The 23,731-nt window shown below is 45.1% G+C and overlaps 2 protein-coding genes across 5 annotated transcripts in view; one reads left to right on the top strand and one right to left on the bottom strand.

Moving 5' to 3' along the window:
• The window catches only part of AUNIP (aurora kinase A and ninein interacting protein), a 28,149-nt gene extending 20,061 nt beyond the window's left edge, over positions 1–8,088 (top strand). The window contains exons 2-3 of the mRNA XM_020909248.2: positions 4,883–5,024; positions 6,501–8,088. Coding sequence (XP_020764907.2) covers positions 4,883–5,024; positions 6,501–7,345 — 987 coding nt within the window. The 3' untranslated portion in view covers positions 7,346–8,088. The remainder of the gene's footprint in view (positions 1–4,882; positions 5,025–6,500) is intronic.
• Positions 8,089–8,473: 385 nt separating this feature from the next.
• On the bottom strand, positions 8,474–23,475 carry MTFR1L (mitochondrial fission regulator 1 like). Of its 4 annotated transcripts, none has more exons than XM_020909255.2 (7): positions 23,378–23,475; positions 20,226–20,369; positions 19,707–19,811; positions 17,161–17,270; positions 16,441–16,652; positions 14,867–15,188; positions 8,474–9,460 (listed from the first exon to the last, which is right to left on the bottom strand). In XM_020909255.2, exons 2-7 carry the CDS (start codon positions 20,238–20,240, stop codon positions 9,355–9,357), a joined length of 870 nt encoding a protein of 289 aa, XP_020764914.1. In that variant the 5' UTR covers positions 20,241–20,369; positions 23,378–23,475; the 3' UTR covers positions 8,474–9,354. The 4 variants fall into 4 exon arrangements, with proteins under 4 accessions (XP_020764914.1, XP_020764913.1, XP_020764917.1 ...); XM_020909254.2 differs by having other exon boundaries at positions 23,350–23,452; XM_020909258.2 differs by having other exon boundaries at positions 14,867–15,152; positions 23,350–23,452.
• Between the last annotated feature and the right edge of the window lie 256 nt (positions 23,476–23,731).

Below are 23,731 nucleotides of genomic sequence, written 5' to 3'. Positions count from 1 at the left end.
CATATTGAGTGCGGCACTTTCACAGCATCATCTTTTAGGATTTGAAATAGCTCAGCTGGAATTCCTTTGCCTCCACAGTTTTGTTCATAGTGATGCTTCCTAAGGCCCACTTGACTTCACACTCCAGGATGTCTGGCTCTAGGTGAGTGATCACACCATCGTGGTTATCTGGGTCCAAAATGCAGTACTTGGGTACTTTTTATCAGCCATCTTTGAAAAAGACAGTCACAGTTTTTTGTAGTTTGCAGCAAATTTGAAAAAATTGGGGCTATTATTTCTAAGTATATTTTCAGCTGTCTTTAACCTTGTTTTTTGGAATTCTTGTTATATGTGTGCTTGATATTCCACAGACCATTAAAAATTTATTCTTTTCAGTTTCTCACTCTGCTTCATTTTTGGATTGTTTATATCGCTATGACTTCAGGTCCCACTGTTTGTTTTTCTTCTGTAGTCTCTATAATCTATTAAGCCCATCTAGTGAATGTTTCATAACTTCTATTTCTTTCATTATTTTCACATTTTCCTTTAAATCCTTGAGCATATTTAAAGTTTGCTAATTCTATCATCCTTGATACACACACACACACACACACACCCCTATGTGTGTGTGTCTATGTATATGTGTGTATATATATGTGTACACACACACACCCACACCCCCACACCCCCACAACTCAGCTTGCAGTTCCCTGGATCTTAGTTTCATGACCAGGGAGTGAACCCAGTTCCTCAGTAGTGACAATGTGAAGTCCTAACTACTAAACTGCCAGGGAATTCCCAGTCATCCCTGGTTTTTCTGAGTCTGTTTCCATTAACTGATCCTCCACTCCACCCCCACCTCCCCATTATGGATTATTTTCCTGCATTTCACATATCTAGCAATTTTTTGTTGGGTGCTTGACCATGGTTCTGCATTGCTGGGGTTCTCCATTTTGTTGTCTTTAAAGAACACTGAAATTTGTTTTGGCAGATAGTTACTTGCTAATCACCTTGTTGTTTTAAGTCTTTATTTCGGCCGCACTAGTCGTCACTGATGCGTTGACTCCTCCTCCAGTCGCAGAGTGGAGGTGCCTCTCTGGTTGCGGGAAGGCTTCTCCTTGCTGTGGCGTCCTCTGTTGTGCGGCACAGGCTCTCGGCGCACAGTCTGGGCACCTGCGGCTCCTGGGCTCTACAGCACAGGCTCGATCAGTAGCTGTGGCGCGTGGGCTTAGCTGCTCCTTGGCATGTGGTGTCTTCCTGAATCAGGAATCGAATCCATGTCTCTTGCATTGGCGGGTGGCTTCTTTGCCACTGAGCCACCAGGGCAGTCCCAGTCAGCTTGCTTTTAAGCTTTGTTAGGACTGGTCGATTCAACAAACATGAACTTGGGCAAACTCTGGGTGATAATGAGGGACAAGGCAACCCGGTGTGCTGCAATCCATGGGGTTGCTCAGAGTCAGACATGACTTGGTGACTGAAAAACAATAGCAGGACAGGTTTGGAATAGTTTTTGTTCTGGGCCCAGTTTAGAATTGCTAAGGGGTGAATGAAGTTGTTCAGTCATGTCCGACTCTTGCGACCCCATGGACTGTAGCCTACCAGGCTCCTCCGTCCATGGGATTCTCCAGGCAAGAGTACTGGAGTGGGGTGCCACTTCCTTCTCCAGGGGATCTTCCTGACCCAGGGATCAAACCCCGGATCTACTGTGTTTCAGGCAGGCGCTTTACCCTCTGAGCCACCAGGGCTGATCCTTCTACTAATTCTGCTAAATGTCACTGATGTTAAAAAGGTCTTTCTAGGAAGAAATGTCTCTTTAGGTCTTCCATCCATTTTTGATTGGGTTGTTTTTTTGATATTGAGCTCCATGAGCTGTTTGTATATTTGGAGATTGGTTTTTTGTCTGTTGCTTTGTTTGCATATGTTTTCTCCCATTCTGAGAGTTGTCTTTTCATCTTATTTATGGTTTCCTTTGCTCTGCAAAAGCTTTTAAGTTTAATTAGGTTCCATTTGTTTATTTTTGTTTTTGTTTTCATTACTCTAGGAGGTGGGTTGAAAAAGATCTTGCTGTGGTTTATGTCAGAGTTTATTTCCTGTTTTCCTCTAAGAGTTTTATAATGTGCAGTCTTACATTTAAGTCTTTAATCCAAGTATCATATATTAACACATATATGTAGAATCTAGAAAAATGGTACAGATGAACCTATTTCCAGGGCAGAAATAGAGATGCAGATGTAGAGAATGGATGTGTGGACACAGGGGTAAGGTGAGGGCGGGGATGAATTGGGAGATTAGGATTGACATATATACACTACCATGTGTAAAACAGATAGCTAATGGGATCCTTCTGTATAGCACTGGGAAATCAGCTTGGTGCTCTGTGATGACCTAGATGGGTGGGATAGGGGTGTGGGTGGGAGGGAGGTCCAGGAGGGAGGAGTTATATGGCTCAAACAGTAAAGAATCTGCCTGCAGTGCAGGAGACCTGGGTTGGGCAGATCCCTTGGAGAAGGAAATGGCCACCTGCTCCAGTATTCTTGTCTGGAGAATTTCATGGACAGAGGAGCCTGGTGGGGTACAGTAAACAGTGTCATGAAGAGTCAGACCCAACTGAGCGACTAACATTTTCACTTCTCACTTAGTTGTACAGCAGAAACTAACAACACTGGAAAGCAATTCTACTCCAGTTAAAAAAAAAAAGTGTTTCTACGTTGGCTAGTGAGAACCCTCCCAGCCCTGTGTAAGCTCTAAGAATTGTTCATCTTGCGCTTCCCGGCATTTTTTGTCTGATCTCATGATGTTTTGCCTACCACACAGGTGGGTTTGTTTTCAGTAATGAACTGAAGGGCTCTCTATGTATATTTCTGGATGTGCTTCTCTGTGCTGCAAATCCCAGCCACCTCATCTTTCCCCAGATTCCAATCTTAGCCTGCTCAATTCATCAAGACTGCAGTGCTCTGCCTGGGTACCTCTCTACATACAGTGCAGTCTGACAAGTGCTACCTAGGGCCATCCAGAGTTCACCTGATTTTTCCTGCTTTCGGGGATCACAATCCTGCACTGTTATCCATCATCCAAAATCAGTTGTTTCTGTATCTGATTCAGTTTTCTAGTTTTGTATGGTGGAAGAAAATACTACAAGTCAGAGTATGAATTTTATGCCCAGGATTTTCCAAATGTTAAAATGAAGTCAACTTTGGGCTAGAATTAATAATTTGGGTTCATATTTCAGGCCTGCTTCCAAACTGGTACATTGTTGTTGTTCATTTGCTAAGTTATGTCTGGCTTTGAGACCCCATGGACTGCAGCATGCCAGGCTTTCCTTCAGTCTCCTGGAGTTTGCTGAAACTCATGTCTATTGAGTTGGTGATGCCATCGAACTTCTGTCCAACCATCTTGTCCTCTGTTGTCCCCTTCTCCTCTTGCCTTAATCTTTCCCAGCATCAGGGTCTTTTCCAATGAGTCAGCTCTTTGCATCAGGTGGCCAAAGTATCGGAGCTTCAGCATCAATCCTTCCAATGAATATTCAGGGTTGATTTCCTTTAGGATGGACTGGTTAGATCTCGCAGTCCATGGGACTCTCAAGAGTATTCTGTAGCACCAGAGTTTGAAAGCATCATTTCTTTGGTGCTCAGCCTTCTTTGTGGTCTAACTCTTACATCCATACATATATGACTGCTGGAAAAACCATAGCTTTGACTATATGGACCTTTGTTGGAAAAGTGGTGTCTCTGCTTTTTAATATGCTGTCTAGGTTTGTCATAGCTTTTCTTCCAAGGGGCAAGCGTCTCCTTGTCAAGCGGGCCTTAGGAAGAATTACTACAAACAAAACTAGTGGAGGTGATGGAATTCCAGCTGAGCTATTTCAAATCCTAAAAGATGATGCTGTTAAACTGCTGCACTCTATGCCAGCAAGTTTGGAAAACTCAGCAGTGGCCACAGGACTGGGAAAGGTTAGTTTTCATTCCAATCCCAAAGGCAGTGACAAAGAATGTTCAAACTACTGTTCAAATGTGCTCGTTTTGCGTGCTAGCAAGGTAATGCTCAAAATCCTTCAAGCTACACTTCAAAAGTATGTGAAATTGGTACATGGATATTGGCAAATCTCATTCTGTCTTTGACTTTCACAGCCAAATTGAATATAATCCTACTTTCCCTACTTTTTGGGCATTCCACAACAAGCAAATGGAATCAAAACCAAATCACAAATAAAGGAGCATGGGATGAGTGTAAGTGTAGTGAGATTTGTGCTGCTTCATTGCTCCTCTTACTAACAGCCAACTATTATTAAATGTTGTCTATGTATGAGAATTGTGTAAACCTTTTATGTGAATTAACTCACCAAATCCTCATAACCACCCTGTGGGCTTGGTACTGTTATTGTCTCCATTTCACAGATGAGAATGATACAGAGATCAAACAACTTCTAGAGGGTCATGCAGCTAATGGGCTGTGGCAAAACTGGTGCTGATTTGAGCAGAAGTTCTGTGACTCGGGAGCCATGCTATTAAACCACTATGTGACTATTTGAAAACTACTGAAAATGAACTAACTGCTGCTGATGCAGAATCACAAATTATCTTTAAATATAAAGGAGAGAATATCATCTGTGGAATCCCTTCAATAAATCCTCTTTGTTTAGTCAGCCTGCCTGATTTCCACAGGGAAGCAGAAAGAATGGGCTAGAATTGGAATATATGATTCTTGAGGAAAAACAGACACCATCAGTATGGCAGAAAATGGTGGAAGGTGAGGTACAGCCAAAACTAGAGAAGAGTGAGTATATGTGGAGTCCAAAAGATCTAGTGTGGTTCCAAGAGGGCAACTGGTGTTTATTGAGTCTTTCCTGTCTAGTAGCTGTCTTGATATTAATCGTTTCTATTATTCTTTTTCTCCCCTTCCTTAGACACATTTAATCAAGTCAAGCACCAAAATGTTAACACTCCTTCCTGGAGAGAGAAAGGCTAAAATTTCTTTTACTCAAAGAAGCTGTCCATCTGCAGGCACTCGGCAGACCAGCATTGCTTCCTTCCTCACCTTGCAGCCAGGTATGGTGAGCACACTGGAAGCAATCAGGGTGCAAAAGGGAGTGCACTCATTTTTCCAAGCTGGAACATTTATGAGAAGTGGTGTCACTAGTGCTTTGTGTTAAACTTAGCTGACTTACTAGATGAGTTATAGAGCACAAGAAAGCATCATCTTTTGAAAAGCAATATATATGTGCTTTTACAAACATGCTTTTCTGGTTCTATTTATCAGTCTAAAATTATATATTGGTATTCTTTGACAGAACAGTGAGGAAGGGTATACTTGAGGATTGGGGGTGCGAAGGGGAGCCATTAGTAAGGTATATGTATTAGTAAGGTATATGTCTTGATTGGCTACAGTTGGTAGTCTGTATAAGATTAACTGATAATTGATACGTCTATATGAAGCTTCTCAAATTAATCAAAGTTCAAAGGTGTTTCTTCTCTTAGAAAGCTTGGCCTGTGTCTCATCATTCCTTGGCAATTCTTTGTTCGCATGTTTCTCTTTGGGGATCAGCTGCCTTAGAGCAGGCAGGGGCTTACAGAGCAGGATTCTTGTCAGTTGAAGGGTGCCGGGAAGAGTTCTAATTCTTGGTGCAGTTCCCAGGACTGCTTTGCCTAAGCCTTCAAAATGCTTTCTCCCTACCAGAAACAAAAACTTAAAACAATCTTGCTTTAAGCAATGAGTGCAGATTTTTTCAAAACCACTTTCCAATTCAAAATTCTTGTATATTCTGTATAGTCTGTATTGAAATATTAGACAAAGTTGAGAACTCTGTTAAAACAATTTCTATAGTATTTTCTTGGAGAAGGAAAGAAGAAAGTTATCAGCTTTGTTTATAATTAGATCTTGGCATCATTTGTGGTGGAGTAGGAATTTCATGTTTCTTTATCCTTATGGCAGACAGGATCCATTCCACACCTGATAAAACGTACAGTCTGGACACTAATAATTTTTTTAATCATCCTGTCTACTGATTGACTTAGCAAATAATTGTATCTTTATTCCCTTTTCCATGAAATATTTGGGGAGCGGGAGACCTACATTCTCACTGTCGGAAGATTTCTGAGTTGGCTGGTTAATGTGATCTCTGAGACTTTACATAAATGGTATATATTGAACATGTTTCTCAAAGGATAATATCCAGGAGTAATATTTGGCCAGCATCACTATTTAGAAGAAACTACATGTTAAATAAAAAACAAAAGCAAAACTGATCAGCCCTATTGTGTTAAACAAACCCATAACATGAAAGTGCAACTGGAAGAGTAGGCTGTGGTCTGATTATATGCCAAGTTTGACTTCATTAGGTAGGTCAAAGGAAGCACCTATATATTTGAGAAGGGGAATATAAGAGCTGTGTTTTAGAATAGAGATTGAAAGCAGGAAGATCAAAGGTAGTTATGGTAGCTGATACTGATTACAGAAAAAGCCACCTAAATCCTACTCAGGTGGAGTTTTCCTGCAGAATAATATTTGTTCATCTCTTTTACTAGGAAAGACAAATGGTGCTGACCAGAGGAGTGTTTTGTCTCATTCAGAAAATCAGACCAACAAAGAGTCTAAGGAAGACGCAACCCAGTTGGAACATCTGACCCAGGGCTTGCCGGATGACTTCATGGCACCCCCTTTAGTCACTTCAACCCCTGCAGACACCCAGGAAGCTGGGCTTTCTCCTCAGTCTCTCAAGGCTTCTCACCGCCATGGAACAGAGACCCCGTGCTTGACTGTGCTGTATCTGTTCCGGCCTGACACCTCAACCTGTGCTGGAGAGAGTAAGGCCTCACTGGCCTGCGCCTTCGCCCAGGACCTGGAAAGTTCTTGCTTGCTGGACCAAAAGGAGGGAGAGGATTCTTCCTGTGAAAGGGAATGGCTTCATGGATCTAAGAAAAATAATTATCAGAGTGTGGAGAGACACAGTAAAACTGGGCACAAGGGCCATCAGCTCTTGGATAAGAGTAACTTGGAAAATGTGTCTGCCAAAAGAAACAGGCAGGCCCCTGTTCTTCAAACATACAAGGATTCCCGGAGCGGAGCAAACACAAAGGCAGTGAAACAAAGCCCTTGTCCTATTTCTGAGTTTTCCTGGGACAGTGAAAGGAATGACAAGGACTCCTGGAGTCACCTTTTCACACAGGATTCTCAGGGTCAGCGGGTCATTGCCCACAACTCTAGAGCTCCTTTCCGAGATGTAACCAATGACCAAAATCAGGGTTATGGGCAGGTCCCTAATAGCCCTTGGGCTCAGTGCCAGGGCAGGACCACCCAGTTCAATCTGCAGCCTGATTCACTCTTTACCCAGGACTCTGAAGGTAATCAAGTTATCAGGCACCAAGCCTAAATGTCTTTGTGAGGGTTTCGGGGCTTGTTTTAATAAAAGTACCTAGAAATGGCATGTAAGAAAGCATCTTCAGGGGGTGAGTATGTTTGAGTAGGGGAATGTAAGATCTTTGTTTCAGAAGTCTTTCAGGAGAATGATCTTTGGTAGGAGGGAGGCGTGGGATGAGGCTGTAGTTATTGAGCATTTTCTTTGTGTCAATAAAGCAGGTGGTACCACTTGTTGAGATAGTGTGATTGGCTTCATGTCTTGCCCTGATGATGAGGTGGCTGGTGAATTCCCTGCAAGAGTTGTGGTGAGCACTGAAGGGGCAGGGCAGGTACTCATCCCTCCACTAGAGCCTGCTATGCAGCCTGCACAGAGGCACCTCTTTGCCCTTATCGATGCTTCTGATTTGGAAGCTGCTGCTTATGGATGTGTGTGTTTCTAATCTTTGGCTGTAATCTTACCCACTCAACCTAAGCCTGTCACCACTATTCTCGACACTTTTTTGAGTGATGTTAGGCAATTCTCCCAGACCCAGGCATACAGGGGCAGGGAGGATAGATAGAGAAGTAGAATGATTGGGTAGTTTTGTTATTTTATTTTTGTGGTAACTTTACAGCATTTTAAGGTTATATATGTTTAAACATCTCCCTGAAAAGGGCTTATAATGAACTAAACGTGACTGTATCATTCTTCTACTACAAGGTGGGCGAGAACTCCCTTTGTAAAACTATGAATCCAAATAAACGACTATTTACAAAGCTGGCTCTGATGGTAACTAAAACATTACCAATTTCATTTTTCTGAAAAAGCAATGTTTCGTCATTGCCACGGGTCTGATCTGAACATAAATTGATTTATGTTCTATTCAAGACATCATCCACCAGGTGGCAGTTTCCCATGTTGCAGGTGTGGTACCTAGGAGGCTTAAAAAGAAGCCTCTGGGGGAAAGCGTGCAAGTTATAGGATGGACTGGCTTTAAGAAGTGTTTCTAAAGGGGACAAGAAGCTCCCTAGGGAAGAAGCTTCCTCCTATAAAGGCAGGAACCTGTTTACAAAAGCTCATATACCTTGAAATTATAGGAATTCTATACCTGTGGGGGATACTGGGTGGTCACAACTCAAGAGATGGACACAACCAACGCAGTATCTCTCCAAATCCTTCCTTTAATGTCAGGTAGTGCTTCCACCCAAACACACACAGGATACAGACTGTAGAGAAAAGGACCTGAGGGCATCTGAGTCATGCAAGGTATGGTAAGTACAAACCTTGGCCCCAGGCAAAGGGGCAGTCAAGGGCCTGGAAGATTCACCCCTTCATTTCTCTTTCCTGTTGGGCTTAAAGTCCATGGAAGAGAAAGCTTTCAATCAGTGGAACCAATGAGGCGTCAGGGCCTTGGAGGGTAGATTTGGTTGTACAGTATTACAAAATATATTTAAGAAAAAAACAGCCCAGGCCTCCCAGCAGTAGCCCAAGTCTCAGCTGGTCCAGTGGCCCAACCTCTACATGTAGGTGTTAAGACAGGGAAGGGGGAGAGAATGATTGCTGGGCATTGGTGTCAGTTCATGATGGAGCAGCATAAGATTTTCCCTGCCCTGTGAACGTGCACATACATTTATAGCCTGCTCCCCTCAGCCCTGCTCTGCTGCAAGGAAGCGGCTGAGAGTGAGTGACAGCTGGGCACAAAGTGTTTGGTGAGACCAGTTATGGGGTCTAGTGCAGTGAAGTCAGTCTTTCATTTAGGACCTACTTTCACGCAGGAGAAAGGAAAAACCAGAAAGTTCTATCTCACCCTTTAAATTGAGACATTCCAATGTATATAATTACCTGTGTCTCAGCTCAAAACAGTCCTTTAGCTTTTAAGGTTTGAGTATGGAAAACATAATGCAGCTCTCCTTAGTCCAAGCTCTAGCTTTTGGCAAGACTGTTGCAGACTTCTAACTGATGGGCAGAAACATCTGCAGTGATGAAGGCAGCTACTGAAGGAATTCCAGGAGCGTGAGACTGAGTTGCAGAGCTGAGTGCTATCAGTTCCCTTTTCTACTGATATCTTCTTCCTTCAGAGCAAACTTCCTCCTTAGAACCTCAGAGATAAGAACAGCAGGATCTTCCTCCTTCAGTGAACTCCGACTCCTAGAAATAGAATAATAGCTTATGTTTATTGAATACTTTGGTTTGTCCAGTAGTCATGTATGGATGTGAGTGATGGACTATAAAGAAAGCTGAGCACTGAAGAATTGATGCTCTTGAACTGTGGTGTTGGAGAAGACTCTTGAGAGTCCCTTGGACTGCAAGGAGATCCAACCATCCTAAAGGAGATCAGTCCTGGGTGTTCATTGGAAGGACTGATGTTGAAGCTGAAACTCCAATACTTTGGCCACCTCATGCGAAGAGCTGACTCACTGGAAAAGACCCTGTTGTTGGGAAAGATTGAGGGCAGGAGAAGGGGATAACAGAGGATGAGATGGTTGGATGGCATCACCGACTCAATGAACATGAGTTTGGGTAGGCTCCGGGAGTTGGTGATGGACAGGGAGGCCTGGCATGCTGCGGTTCATGGGGTCGCAAAGAGTCAGACATGACAAGTGACTGAACTGAACTGATTGAGTACTTACTCTGTCCTGGGCAGTGTTTTGTGTGTTGGAATACAATCTCATTTACTCTTCAAAACACTCTTATGAGGTAGAAGCTATTACAATCCTTTTTTTTACCAATGAGATTGAAGCACAGCAATGTTATGACTATGCCCAAAGTCATTAGTCAGTAAGCGATGAGTCAAGAGTTTAAAAACAAGCTTGCAGATCTCATCTTTTAACTAGACATAGTTTTACTATTTCCTTCAATGGCTATAAAATGTGGGCAAAGGATCATTAACCCGTTGGTACTGGCCTGTCGTGGCTAAGCTTCTGCTCCCACCTACTGGCTCTATCTTAACAAGCAATCCAGAATTTATAGTTAAATGTTCACATCATAAGGGACCCATGGGAGCAAAACCAGTTCCAGATTAGGGTAGATTCAAATTACCTGATAACCTCAGGTATGTTCCTGGAAAGTAGCTGCTTGAAATCCTAGTGAACTTACATACATACATACCTCATGAAAGCATTTTATTGGTCATTATGCTAGACATAAGGGCTAAGATTATTATTAAATCTCGAAAACCAAACCAAGAGGAACTGCCTCCAGTCTGACACATTTCTGAACCTTGAGGACAGGACTACTTTCCCATTCTTGGTCATCAACCCAGCTCCTTCTATCAACAAAAGGAGAAAAGATCCCAGGACATGAGTGAGAAGAAGGGCTTAGCAGTACGGGATCACAAATCTAATTGGTACAAGAGGCAAGTTTAAGAAAGTTGGAGAGTCAATCTATAAAATACCGATCAGAAGAAAGCAGCAGCAGCTGAATTTGGGAATGCTGGAGATCAAAGAATTGTAGGTCTGTATGACCAGCCTGACTAGGGACAGGTAGTAGGATCCACTACCAGCACCTTTGTCTAGTTTTCAGAAGAAAATGGGACCAGAAAACAAAAAGGGATCTTGTGTGAGGTGAGTCACCGTCTCTTTAAGAGTAACTTTATTGTTTCAGGAAGACAGCCCTCACCTCCCCAGCCCTGAAAACTCTTTTTATAAAGGCAAAAGAATTTTTGATGGCATAAAATGAATAAGCAAACAATGTACAACATCTGAGCCCTAGTTAACTCATGTGTAGCTACAGACTGATTAATCTGTTTGTAGGTTCACAGATGGTTTTGTAATTAGGACACTTAACAAAGGACAATTCTGAAATGTAAGATTTACACGTCTGCAGATACTGGCTTATTTGCATCTGTCCCAACAATTTTTTATTTTTTATTGAAGGATAATTGTTTTACAGATTTTTGCCATTTTCTGTCAAACCTCAACATGAATCAGCCATGGGTATACATATATCCCCTCTCTTTTGAACCTCCCTCCCATCTCCCCCACTATCCCACCCCTCTAGTTTGATACAGAGCCCCTGTTTGAGTTTCCTGAGCCATACAGCAAATTCCCATTGGCTATCTATTTTACATATGCTAATTGTAAGTTTCCGTGTTACTCTTTCCATACATCTCACCCTCTCCTCCCCTCTCCCCATGTCCATAAGTCTATTCTGTTTCTCCACTGCTGCCCTATAGATAAATTCTTCATTACCATTTTTCTAGATTTCACATATATATATGTGTTGGTTATCAGTTCAGTTGCTCAGTCATGTCCAACTCTTTGAGACCCCATGAACCACAACACGCCAGACCTGCCCGACCATCACCAACTCCCGGAGTCCACCCAAACTCATATCCATTGAGTCAGTGATGCCATCCAGCCATCTCATCCTCTGTCGTCCCCTTCTCCTCCTGCCCCCAATCTTTCCCAGCATCAGGGTCTTTTCAAATGAGTCAACTCTTTGCATCAGGTGGCCAAAGTACTAGAGTTTCAGCTTCAACATCAGTCCTTCCAATGAACACCCAGGACTGATTTCTTTTAGGAATGGACTGGTTGGATCTCCTTGCAGTCCAAGGGACTCTCAAGAGTCTTCTCCAACACCACAGTTCAAAAGCATCAATTCTTCTGGGCTCAGCTTTCTTTATAGTCCAACTCTCACATCCATACATGACTACTGGAAAAACCATAGCCTTGACTAGACAGACCTTTGTTGACAAAGTAATGTCCTGGCTTTTTAATACACTGTCTAGGTTGGTCATAACCTTCCTTCCAAGGAGTATCTTTTTAATTTCATGGCTGCAATCACCATCTGCAGTGATTCTGGAGCCCCCAAAAATAAAGTCTGACACTGTTTCCACTGTTTCCCCATCTATTTGCCATGAAGTGATAGGACCAGATGCCATGATCTTAGTTTTCTGAATGTTGAGCTTTAAGCCAACTTTTTCACTCTCCTCTTTCACTTTCATCAAAACGCTCTTTAGTTCTTCACTTTCTGCCATAAGGGTGGTGTCATCTATATATCTGAGGTTATTGATATTTCTCTGAGCAATCTTGACTCCAGCTTGTGCTTCCTCCAGCCCAGCATTTCTCATGATGTACTCTGCATATAAGTTAAATAAGTAGGGTGACAATAAACAGCCTTGACGTATTCCTTTTCCTATTTGGAACCAGTCTGTTGTTCCATGTCCAGTTCTGTTGCTTCCTGACCTGCATACAGGTTTCTCAACAGGCAGGTCAGGTGGTCTGGTATGCCCATCTCTTTCAGAATGTTCCACAGTTTACTGTGATCCACAGAGTCAAGGCTTTGGCATAGTCAATAAAGCAGAAATAGATGTTTTTCTGGAACTCTCTTACTTTTTCCATGATCCAGCGGACGTTGGCATTTTGATCTCTGGTTCTTCTACCTTTTCTAAAACCAGCTTGAACATCTGGAAGTTCACGGTTCACAACTGCTGAAGCCTGGCTTGGAGAATTTTGAGCATTACTTTGCTAGCATGTTAGATGAGTGCAACTGTGCAGTAGTTTGAGCATTCTTTGGCATTGCCTTTCTTTGGGATTAGAATGTAAACTGACCTTTTTGTCCTGTGGCCACTGCTGAGTTTTCCAAATTTGCTGACATATTGAGTGCAGATGTATGTGTTAGAATATGGTATTTCTCTCTTTCTGACTCACTACACTCTGTATAATAGGTTCTAAGTTCATCCACCTCATTACAATTAACTCAAACGTGTTCTTTTTTGTGACTAATATTCCATTGTGTATATGTACCACTTCTTTATCCATTCATCTGTAGATGGACATCTAGGTTGCTTCCGTATTCTATCTATTGTAAATAGTGCTGCAATGAACAATGGGATACATGTGTCTCTTTCAATTTTGGCTTCCTCAGGGTATATGCCTAGAAGTGGGCTTGCCAGGTCTTCTGGTGGTTTAAGGAATCTCCATACCGTCTTCCATAGTGGCTGTATCAACTTACATTCCCACCAACAGTGCAAGAGCGTTCCCTTTTCTCCACACCCTCTCCAGCATTTGTTTGTAGACTTTTTGATGAGGGCCATTCTGACTGGTGTAAGGTGATATCTCATTGTATTTCTGATTTGCATTTCTCTAATAATGAGCTTTGTTGAGCATCTTTTACATGTGTTTGTTAGCCATCTGTATGTCTTCTTTGGAGAAATGTCTGTTTAGGTCTTTTCCCCACTTTTTGATTGGGTTGTTTGTTTTTCTGGCATTGAGTTGTATGAGCTGCTTGTATATTTGGAAATTGATCTTTTGTCAGTTTTATTTGCTATTATTTTCTCCCATTCTGAGGGCTGTCTTTTCACCTTGCTTATAGTCTCCTTTGCTGTGCAAAAGCTTTTAAGTTTAATCACATCCCACTTGTTTACTTCTGTTTTTATTTCCATTACTCTAGGAGGTGGGTTATAGAGGATCTTGTTGTGATTTATGTCATCGAGTGTTCTGCCTATGTTTTCCTCTAATATAGAGTTTTACAGTTTCTAGTCTTACATTTAGGTCTTTAATCTATTTTGAGTTTATCTTTGTGTATGGTGTTAGGAGGTGTTCTAATTTCATTCTTTTACATGTAGCTGTCCAGTTTTCCCAGCATCATTTATTGAAGAGGCTAAAAACAGCTTTTTAACTGCATTAAAAATACAGCTGCACACCTGGCCTCTGGACTTTGAGGTCAAGATGTCAAACATTTCAATGCCCAGGAATCTATACTTAAATAAACACTTCTGGTATGTCCCGTGCAGTAGAGAAACACTGCAAGCAGGTGACTCTCAGGCTGGAGCTCTAGGGCTTCTCTGCTAGATGAGTTTCTCATGGTAGGTATTTCCCAAATCCCCTCACACTCCCATCAGAAACACCTAGAGTTCTACTCCTTGGGTGTTCTGCTTTGCTAAGTTTAAAGTGTATTTTGAACAAACCCAAGCAATTCTGATAGGCAGCCAGGGTTAGGAACTAGGGAGTCTCAAAAGTTTGCTCGTAAATCTGTGTTTCCAGGGTTGGTTTGAATAATGGACCCCTGTTTAAAGGGAATTCTCCTTCCACCAATTAAGTCTACTTTTTTGAGATACTAAAATAACTATTATGAAACTGTACTTTGAAGGATGGGGCACAAGGACACTTATTACTAGCAGTATGAGAACCGAAGTGGTGAAGCCTTGTTGGAGGACAGAAGCTGGATTAGATGAGCCTTCTTATTAAACCTGTGTTGCCCTTTTCTCAAACTGGGGGCCTGAGGCACTAGCAAGTGGGCAGGAAGCTTTGTGGATGAAATTACACATTGCTACTAATGAGGATTTACAATGTAAGTATTTACTTTCTATTAGTAATTGGCCACAGGCAACTTAAACAATAAACAGACCATCATAGGGGACTTCCCTGGTGGTTCAGTGGCTAAGATTCTGAGGTCTCAATGCAGCGGGCCTGGGTTCAATCCCTGGTCAGGGAACTAGATCCCACATACCAAAACAAAGATCCCATACCCGGAGTGGCATAATGAAGCCCCAGCAGAGCCCCCTTTGCCCGCCCCCCAATGATCATCATAAGCTCCTTAACGCACACTTACAGGTCTTGGCTCTGCCTCACCCGGTGGAAGTCCTTCAGGATGCCCATCATATCCGCAAAGCTGCTGGCCTTGGACAGAGAGACGCAGTCATCCTCTTCAGACGAGCTGCAGGCAGCTCTGTGCTCTGGTTTGCAACACTCAGGGCTGGCAGAACAAAGCAGGGGGACTGATGGAAGCCCGGGGACCTCTACCTCGGCCTCCTCGGTGATGTCACTAATGACAAAGGAAGTTGTAGAGTGGAATGAGGATCCAAAACAAGGCAAGGGAGAGGAGACATTTGAACTTCCTGGAGATAAGAAATCTGGCGTTAATGAGGCCGAAGCTGAAAGAGAAAACAATAGGCATGGATGGACATTGGGGCTAAAATACAACAGTTACATCTCCCCACAAGCACTGCCTACCAAATATTCATTTCCTGGGCTGACACCATGACATTCTGGGTTCCTCCACTACCTTCCCCTCTCAGGATCTCAAGAAGATGTAGCAGCACTATGCTTTTTCAGTGTTCAGAAAGGCAGAAAAACCTACCCCATAAAGGCCTTGCTTCCTAAAAGCTCCCATTTTGCAGTGGGCAATGGAACGACAGCACTCTTTAGGGTGAAGCAATAGTGTAGAACCATGGCCTGAATCCGTCCTTTTCTCTAACTAGGCCAGTGCTTCTGACTGTGCTCCTTTGAATGCAGCTATCTGTGACTGGAAGAACTGTTCTACAGCAAAAAAACCAGAATGGTGATAGTTCTCCCAGTTCCCAAATTTTAATGGAGAGAATTTCCTTAATTTCTAAGTTTATAGGGAATATTTTTGGATTTCTCCTAAACTACTTCAGCATGTCTCTTGGATGATAAAAAAAAATGTAGCGAACAAATATAAATGGAAAACTCAAATCCATTTTCTTTATTAAACTGCCACATGAGGGAATTAAATACATAAAAACTTCAAAGAGAAAACCATGATTTTCACATGTCCTACCAACTGACAAGGTTTGGGAGCTATGACTTTGAGTCAATGAGTAGCAAAAAAGTGAGAATGGGAGGAATGTGAGGGTTAAACACTGAGCATCCTGGGAGAGATCCACCTGTTGGTATTTCCTGCATCTGGTCAGCCCATCCATTCCCAGTGATTCTGCCTTAACTGCACACAGAAAGACTGAAGGATAGAGAGGTGGTCTCTGGTAGAAACTCAGAGTGCAAGGAAAGGGAAAATATGCTTACAAAGGGGGTATCTCTCAGTGGTAGGGAATACTTACTTTTCATATTGAAAAGAAAAGCCACTGAGCACTCATGGAAGACATGATCTTAAAAGACATTTGGAACAGAGTTGGTTTTTGTGGCTGAGGGAGGGAATCTGCCTGGGGCCCCAGATTAAGTGAAGATTTTGTTCCTAACCCAACCAGTCTGCCCCAAATGGCTGACAGGAACCATCCAAAGATTATACAGGCTAGCCAGACTTTAGGGCAGTCCCAGAGCCCTAGACTCCAGCACCCCCGAATCAAGGACCATTTTTATCCCTATCCTGTCCAAAAGCTAAGCAAAAACAAACAGCCTGCTATTTGGTCCTGGCTAAGGGGCTCCTACCTGCATCAGCTGCCACTATTTTGGCAATCTGGGTGCGCAGGTGGCTCAGCTCATCCTGCAACTCGGTGGTGCGGCTGAGGGCTGGCAGGGCTGGCTTCTTCAGGGCCAGGAGCCTCTCCTCTGACCCACGCAGGTTGGGCACTGAGGCATTGCGCTGCATGACGATCAGAGGGCTGGGCTTCCAGGTGTGCCTCAGGGGGCGTGTATCGCTCCTGGACCAGGGAGAGAAAAGTGTCAGAGACATGGGCCAGTGCACTGCTTCCAAAATTCCTTCCTACACTCCTGCAAGAGTTATATAGCCAGAATTTCCTGGTGGTCCAGTGATTAAGAATCTGCCTGCTAATGCAGGGAACAGGGTTTCACCCCGATCTGGGAAGATTCCTCATGCTGCAGGGCAACTGAATTGTGTGCCAAACTACTGAAGTCCATGCCCCTAGAGCCCATGCTCCGCAATAAGAGAAGCCACTACAATGAGAAGCCTGCGCATAGCAACTAAGACCAAGTGCAGCCAAAAATTAAACAAATAAAGGAGATTCATCTCCTTGCTCTTTTTTTTTTTCTCATCTCCTTGCTCTTAAAAAATAAAAGTAACACAGCCAGGTTCTACTCCCACTCCTAGCTCTCACTCCTGTTGCCCTCCATCTCACTGTTCTTCTGCCTACTACCTCATCCGTGAAGAAGCTTTTCATTCCCCAGCTGGCAGGCTACTGCCTCAGCTACCTGACCCGGGCATAAGTCTCCTCTTCATCTGCAGCAATCCAGGCGATGTCAGCCAGGGTAGGAACTGGGGGCACATCCCTCAGACACAGGTCAGAGATGTTGGGCAGGGTCTGTGGGGAAGGAAAATTAATTAACATTTACTGCCATCGTGATGAGACAACTGGAAACTGGGCAAAATACATACAGGGAACATCTAATCCAGCACTGGAGGTAGGGAAGACTTCCTAAAGGATGTCCCAGTTGGAAGCAGCTTGAATAAGAGGCCAGAAGTAAGAGTCTATGAAATTACAAATAATTCAGCATGGCTGGAACAGGAAGGATAGAGTGGTGGAGAGCTGGGAGAGACTGGAAAATGAATTAGGAGCTCTGAAATAATAAGCCATTGAAAGGTCAAGTAAGTAAGGATTAGATGTGAGGTTTTAAAAGATTACTCTGGCTACAATTTGGAGCATGGATGGGAAGGTGAAGAGAGCAGTCATAAGATTTTATTGGAAAAAAGAGTCACACTCATTAGTTTAAGTTTTACTTGTCATGGCTTTCAAGCTATAACTGCAGAAGTAAGTAGCTATAATGGAGGCCGATATGGCCCAGAGCCTAAAATATTTACTATCTGGTCCTCTGCTAACACCTGGCTAGAGCAAAATCATCTTCAGTATGACTGGCAAGAGTTACTTTTTAACAGAGATGCCCACTGTTTAGCCTTCTGGCTGTGAGAATACAGGTACAAGGACATGGACAATCTGTTATATCAACAGGAAATTTCTCCTGGCAAGCTCTTTACAACACTTTTGTAGCATACCGGGATCCACATGTTATAGCAACACTGTTAGAAGCAAAGTTGATAATTTGACTATTTAGATTTAAATGTTAAAAAATGGCTAATTATACAAAAGGAATCATAATGTAATTCCTTAAAATAGCTCCTCCACCCAAATGAACAACTAGGCAACAGGGAGATTGAGTGACACCATGTTAAATGAAAACTTAGGAAGGTTCAATTATATTCTGTTTACAACAAAGAAAAATACATGCTTAGAAAAATACAGGAAAGAACTAAAACGTGTGTCATGACTATGTGATTACAGGCAATTTGTTTCCCTTTTTTTCATAATTTAATGTTTTCATATGGGTAAATTAAAAAGTAAATCAATAAGATTCCCTTAAAAATATTTAAGGTAATCAATTTACAACAAAGGTGGTATTGCTAATACGAATTCTGCTCTGTGGGAGTCTGTGCCCTTGTTTATCTCTGCCCAGCAGCATCCAGCCAAAGAACTGGAGAGGCTATAGTCAAATGTGGGGGCAACCATGACTGACTCATGCTCCCAAACTATCCTTCCCTTTGTTCCTGATGCTTGAGGCAGCCAGGGCCACATTCAGCCTTAGGCAATAACTGATAATCGGTCAAGAGACAACACCCTGCACCAAACCTATTCCAATTCAGACTCCAGATAAACTCCTACACAGTTTGCAGCTCAGCATCCGATATACAAACAGCTCCTTCATTTGTTTCGCCCCAGGCCTACATCTTTTCAGGCACATATTTCTGTCTCCTTTGTGTAGGCAGAAAGCTGAAGTAGTTCTTTTGTGTTCCAGCTCCCCAAAGGAACAGACCTTAAGCCTCTAACTTGGAGCTGATGCTTAACCATTAGTTCTTACAGGGAAGCAGCTAGGACTAATAAATGCTACTTAGCTTTCCACTGCACAAGGGAGTCTTATTCATCTGGGTTAGTCTGTGCTATAGTGAATGCTAAAGGCCCCCAGGGCACAGAGGTGAGACTGAAATAGCCCAGTAAAGGAATGGCTAAACTTGGCTAGAAAAGAGAGGATGAGGAATAGACATCAGGGAAATACTGTAAGTAGGTAGCTAAGCAGGGCAAGCCTTAGGGCTGGTGAAGAAAAGCAGTTTAAGTGTTAGTCAGTTGTGTCTGACTTTTTCAGACCCCACGGACTGTAGCCCACCAGGCTCCTCTGTCCATGGGATTTCTCATGCAAGAATGCTGGGTGCCGTTTCCTTCTCCAGGGGTCTTCCTGACTCCGAGATCAGACCCGGGTCCTCCACAGTGCCGGCAGATTCTTTACTGTCTGAACCAGGGGAGCCCTGAGTGACACCATATTAAAAGAAAAGCAGACTTCATCTCAAAATCACACACAGCACTCAGTGTTCTATGAGGGGACCTGCCAGGGTTGCAGGCACACTCAGCACAGACATGGCTAGTCTGGAGATCCAATTCAGCAGGGGCCTTTGGCCTACTCTGATACACTGGATTGCTGGAGCCTGATGAAATTTGAGTTGCTTAGCAGAGGCATCAGAGATGCAAGATGATTAATTTATGAGCAGATGGGAAGCTTGATTTGTGGTCACAGGTTTGTGTGCAATCAGGAAGTTACAGTGACCAGGATACATTAAAAGCAGTTAAATATTTTTTGAAAAATGAAGACGTGATCAGGAAAGCAACCTGTCTTGGCAACGCCAAGGAGTATGGGTCACAGAAGCAGCACCACTCTTCCGTATACTCTGGGCCACTATTTTCCAGCTCACTTACCTCAAAGGATGCCCGGGGACATGGCTTCAGGGGCAAGTTGGTCCCAATTCTTCTCACTACACTTCGAGCAGCGCCATGCGGCTTATTTTGCCAGATTGGGATGGTCTAAAGCACAGAGAGACAGCCACAACCTCAGAAAAAATCCAACTGCTGTCCCCATCCTCTCCCCTACCTTCCCTTTAGCAGGAGTCAACCTTCACCTTGGCCAGATACCTAAGAGGACACATACTGTTGCTGAGGCACAGTAAATGCTGGGAGGATCCAGAGAGAAGGGTGAGGAGTTAGCTGCCCTCCCTTCCGACTACACACAGTGACAGAAACACACTGACCCCCTAACTGCCCCAATATCAATCATAGTTGGTTCTGCCTGGACGGAGGGGATGGAAGGCAGGACCCTTCAATTCCAAGCCTGGGTGGGGGAAGAATTAACTTGAGGATCTCAGAACTTCCTACAGAACTTTTAGCAGGTCTAGTGCTTAATCTTCCCCACTACACCCTTGCCCTGGGAATGCCCCTTACCACATTGGCTTCCATTCCTGACGTTTCAACTGGCTCCTGCACTTGAAGGACAAGGCAGCCACCAGGCAATGCTAGAGGCTTGGGGAGGCAGGGAGTGTGACGCCTTCATATCAGGCCATCTTAAGGAACACCAGACTTCTCTTCCTGTGAAACAACCCCACAGAAGACTCAGTGGCCACCACACAAGCCCCACAAAACCAGGCCCTACAGTGGGTGTCAGTCGCTCTGTCGTGTTTGACTCTCTGCAGCCCATGAACTGTAGCCCACTAGGCTCCTCTGTCCATGGGATTCTCCAGGCAAGAATACTGGAGTGGGTAGCCATTCCCTTCTCCAGGGAATCTTCCCAACCCAGGGTTCAAACCCAGGTATCCCACATTGCAGGCAGATTCTTTATCACCTGAGCCACCAGAGAAGCCCATGACTAACAATGAGGCTCCTCTGACATTTCACCTGGGAGAAAACCAGCCAAAGAGGCTGCGCTCACCCAACCATGGCTTCTACAAATCCAGACCCCTTAGAGGTTCTATTCCAGAGGCACCATGTGAGCTTGGCCAAAGCTGGGAACCGTCTTGAGTCCTTAGGTTTCCTGAGGCAAAACTTCTAAAAAATATGTATGTATAACTGAATCACTGTGCTATATACCCAAAATAAACATGATGTTGTAAATGAACTATACTTCAATTAAAAAAACTTTTTAAGTCGGTAAGGTAAAAACAAACTTCTAAAGATGTAAGTAGAACCCTTTGGTAGATAAAAAAGCTCATGGGAAAGGCAGAGTGTAGGTGCCATCCAAGTCCAACATTCCTTCCTGAGGATAAGATGTAAAAAGTCCAGTATGTGCCACCCAGCCTAGCACTGCTGGGCCACTATAACGGGCAGATGTAAAACAGACAATGGGAGAAAGAAGCCAGTCTAGCCGAACTCAGTCTAACAGGCTACTGGGGAAGAGCCAAAACTTTTTATCCTGGCTCAGCCTTCAACTGGCTTAATAGCCTTAGGCAAGTTACTTAACCTTTCAGAATGTAGTTTCTCTATCTGTAAGAAGACAGGAAGAGCTGCCGCTCAGGGTTATCCAGAGGGTCAATGAGTGAAATAAGATTTTAAAGTGCTTAATGAACTGCTGAAACAAGGCACAGATGAGCGGATTCCTCACAGCTGTCCTTGCATGGTGAACATTTGCAGTCAATGAACTCATTCAGTCCCTTGTTCATCAAACACTTAATACTCACTGTGCCAGGACCTATGCTGGGCACTGTAGGGGCTATGGAAAGAGTAAGACACAGCCACGCTCTCAAGGAACTCACAATCTAGAAGAGAGGCAGGACCCGAATACCTAATTCTACCAGAGGCTGAATATCACTGTCTAAGAAAGGCACATCAGGCAGCTGGCCAGGTTGAGTTCAGTCCCCTGGCTCCACGGCCCCATAGTGAGTTCAGAGGGGCTAAAAACGGAAAGAAAACAGCAACAATAGCACAGGTCTAGGAAAAGAAGGTGAAGAGATGTATAAAGAGCGGAGTATATTAAGGCCATAAAGGTGGGGGAGGGGGGCGGAGCGCATGTCAGGTAATGGTCAGGTCTCGAGGGCTGGGCATGTTCTAGGTAAGGAGTCAGTGCAGAGCCAAGAGCAGCCTCTGAAGAGGGGATGCGCCGGACTAATCAGCTCTTTCTAGAAATCTCCCTTGGAAGGTCTCTCTTCCCCTCTAGGAGAGGAGGTATTACTCTGCGATACATGAGGAAAGGAGGCTAGGAGAGGGGAAGTTACTGGTTTAAGGTCACTTAGTGGCCACGGCAGTGGAAAGCATCCAAGTCTGGTCCAGATCCTCCTGCCTCCAACATGGGTTCCATCTTCTCAGCAAAGCTCAAGACTTTTATAAAAGTCCTTCAGCGTGCCAGGCTCTATGCTGACTGTCAGTGCCTGCCACAGCTCCACAAGACAGTACTTCCCTGTGTTTCTCACTTTAGTGGCTGCAGTCACTACCTCTCCAAACTTACCTCCAAACTCAGTTAGGCCTAATCCTCACGTGGCAACCAGAGGTCTCTTTTTAGGACACATTGGGAATAGATCCCTGCCAAGCTTCAACCTCTCATGCTTCCTAGAGCCAAGAAGATAACACCAAGACTCTTCAGCATGGCCAGCAGGCCCTCCCTGTCTTTCTCTCCCAGCCGACAAGGCCTGTCCACTCTGGTCCCTGCACGCTTCACCACACCTGCCTTCCCCTGCCCTCCACCCACACTGGCCTTGTCTACTATATTCCCTCTGCTCGAAACCCTACCAGCCTCTTCACCAAGCTCATCCTCAATTACTCCTGGAGCTCAGCTGAAGCACTGCCTCCCCTTTTCGGACCGGCGCCCCGCGTTTCCTCCGGAGCAGCAGTAACTAGATAACGGGTGTAGCTCGTGCAGTTTGTCCGAAGGGCGGGTACTTCCAGGTACAGCCCTGAGCCCGCCCCGTACCCGGCTGGCACTCGAGCATTTGTTAAGAAACGAACCAACAAGAACGCCGACTTAGCCTTGAACCCTGCACAAGTGTCTGCCTAGAAGATTCCCCACGGCTCGCTGGCCGCGCGCCTGGTACCCACCACCTCCGAGCCCGACTGCCCTTTCCGGGGCTGCTGTCCCCGTGTTTTTTACACACGGTCCCCCAGCGCCTCTCGAGCGGGGCCTGGCAGCATCAACCCGGTCCCCGCCGAGGCCGCCGCGCTCTGCGCCGTTCTGGCCCGGGGGAGGGGGAGACGCCGCGGGGACCTTTATCCAGGACATGCCTCCCCTCCCCCTGCAACAGCCCGACCCGACGGGGTCAAGGTCGGCCAAGTTCTCGCCGCGGCTCGGTGTGGGGGGGCGCCCATGGACTCAAAGGCCCGGCGCCGGGTCCCGGAGGAAGCGAGGAGGCGGCCGAAACGAGAAGCCTCTGGTGCGGCTGGGTGACTCGGGCGAGAAACTGCCCCCCGGGGACTCAGTTTCCCCTCAGCAGAGTGTGGCGGACAACACGAGTTCCCGCGAGAACCGGCGCGGGCCCAGTAGCCGCGGGCAGCGCCCGGCACTCGGCCTCGCGACAGGCCGGGCCGGAGGGCAGCGCTCCCGCTCGCGTTCCCGCCCCGGGGCGGCAGTCGGACCTAGTCTCACCTCAGACTGCGCCTCCGGATTCACTCACCTCACGGCCCCTCCTACCACAGCGGGCCGCCCAGCCTCCCTCGCCCTCACTTCCGCTGACCCACCCCCCGGAAGCGATCTCTTGCAGCTGCGCACCGAGCCGCGGCAGCACGCGTCTTCCGGAAGCGGCCCTGCTGGGGGCGAGGCGAGAGAGGATCCTGCGGCGCTGAGGCGGGGCGGTAGAGGGGATACGCCTACTATAGGCCACGCCCCCTCCTGGGGAAAAAGTTGATGGTGCCCGGAAACCCCTGAGGTCAGCCGGCTCTTTCCCAGTCTCCACGCTTAGTCCCGATCCAACCTTTGGGAGGCATCTGTGTTGCTATTCGGCCTCCAGATTGATCGGTGTCTGCTGTCC

Source organism: Odocoileus virginianus, chromosome 30 (genome assembly GCF_023699985.2).
Source record: "Odocoileus virginianus isolate 20LAN1187 ecotype Illinois chromosome 30, Ovbor_1.2, whole genome shotgun sequence".
NCBI lineage: Eukaryota > Metazoa > Chordata > Mammalia > Artiodactyla > Cervidae > Odocoileus > Odocoileus virginianus.
This window is presented reverse-complemented; position numbering and strand designations above follow the sequence as displayed.

Coding starts and splice junctions, on each gene's coding strand:
- MTFR1L (XM_020909255.2), bottom strand. Junction 16,653..17,160: donor GAGACTTATGCCCGGGTCAG/GTAGCTGAGGCA, acceptor TCCCTGGTCCAG/GAGCGATACACGCCCCCTGA. Junction 15,189..16,440: donor AATAGTGGCAGCTGATGCAG/GTAGGAGCCCCT, acceptor TTTCTCTTTCAG/CTTCGGCCTCATTAACGCCA.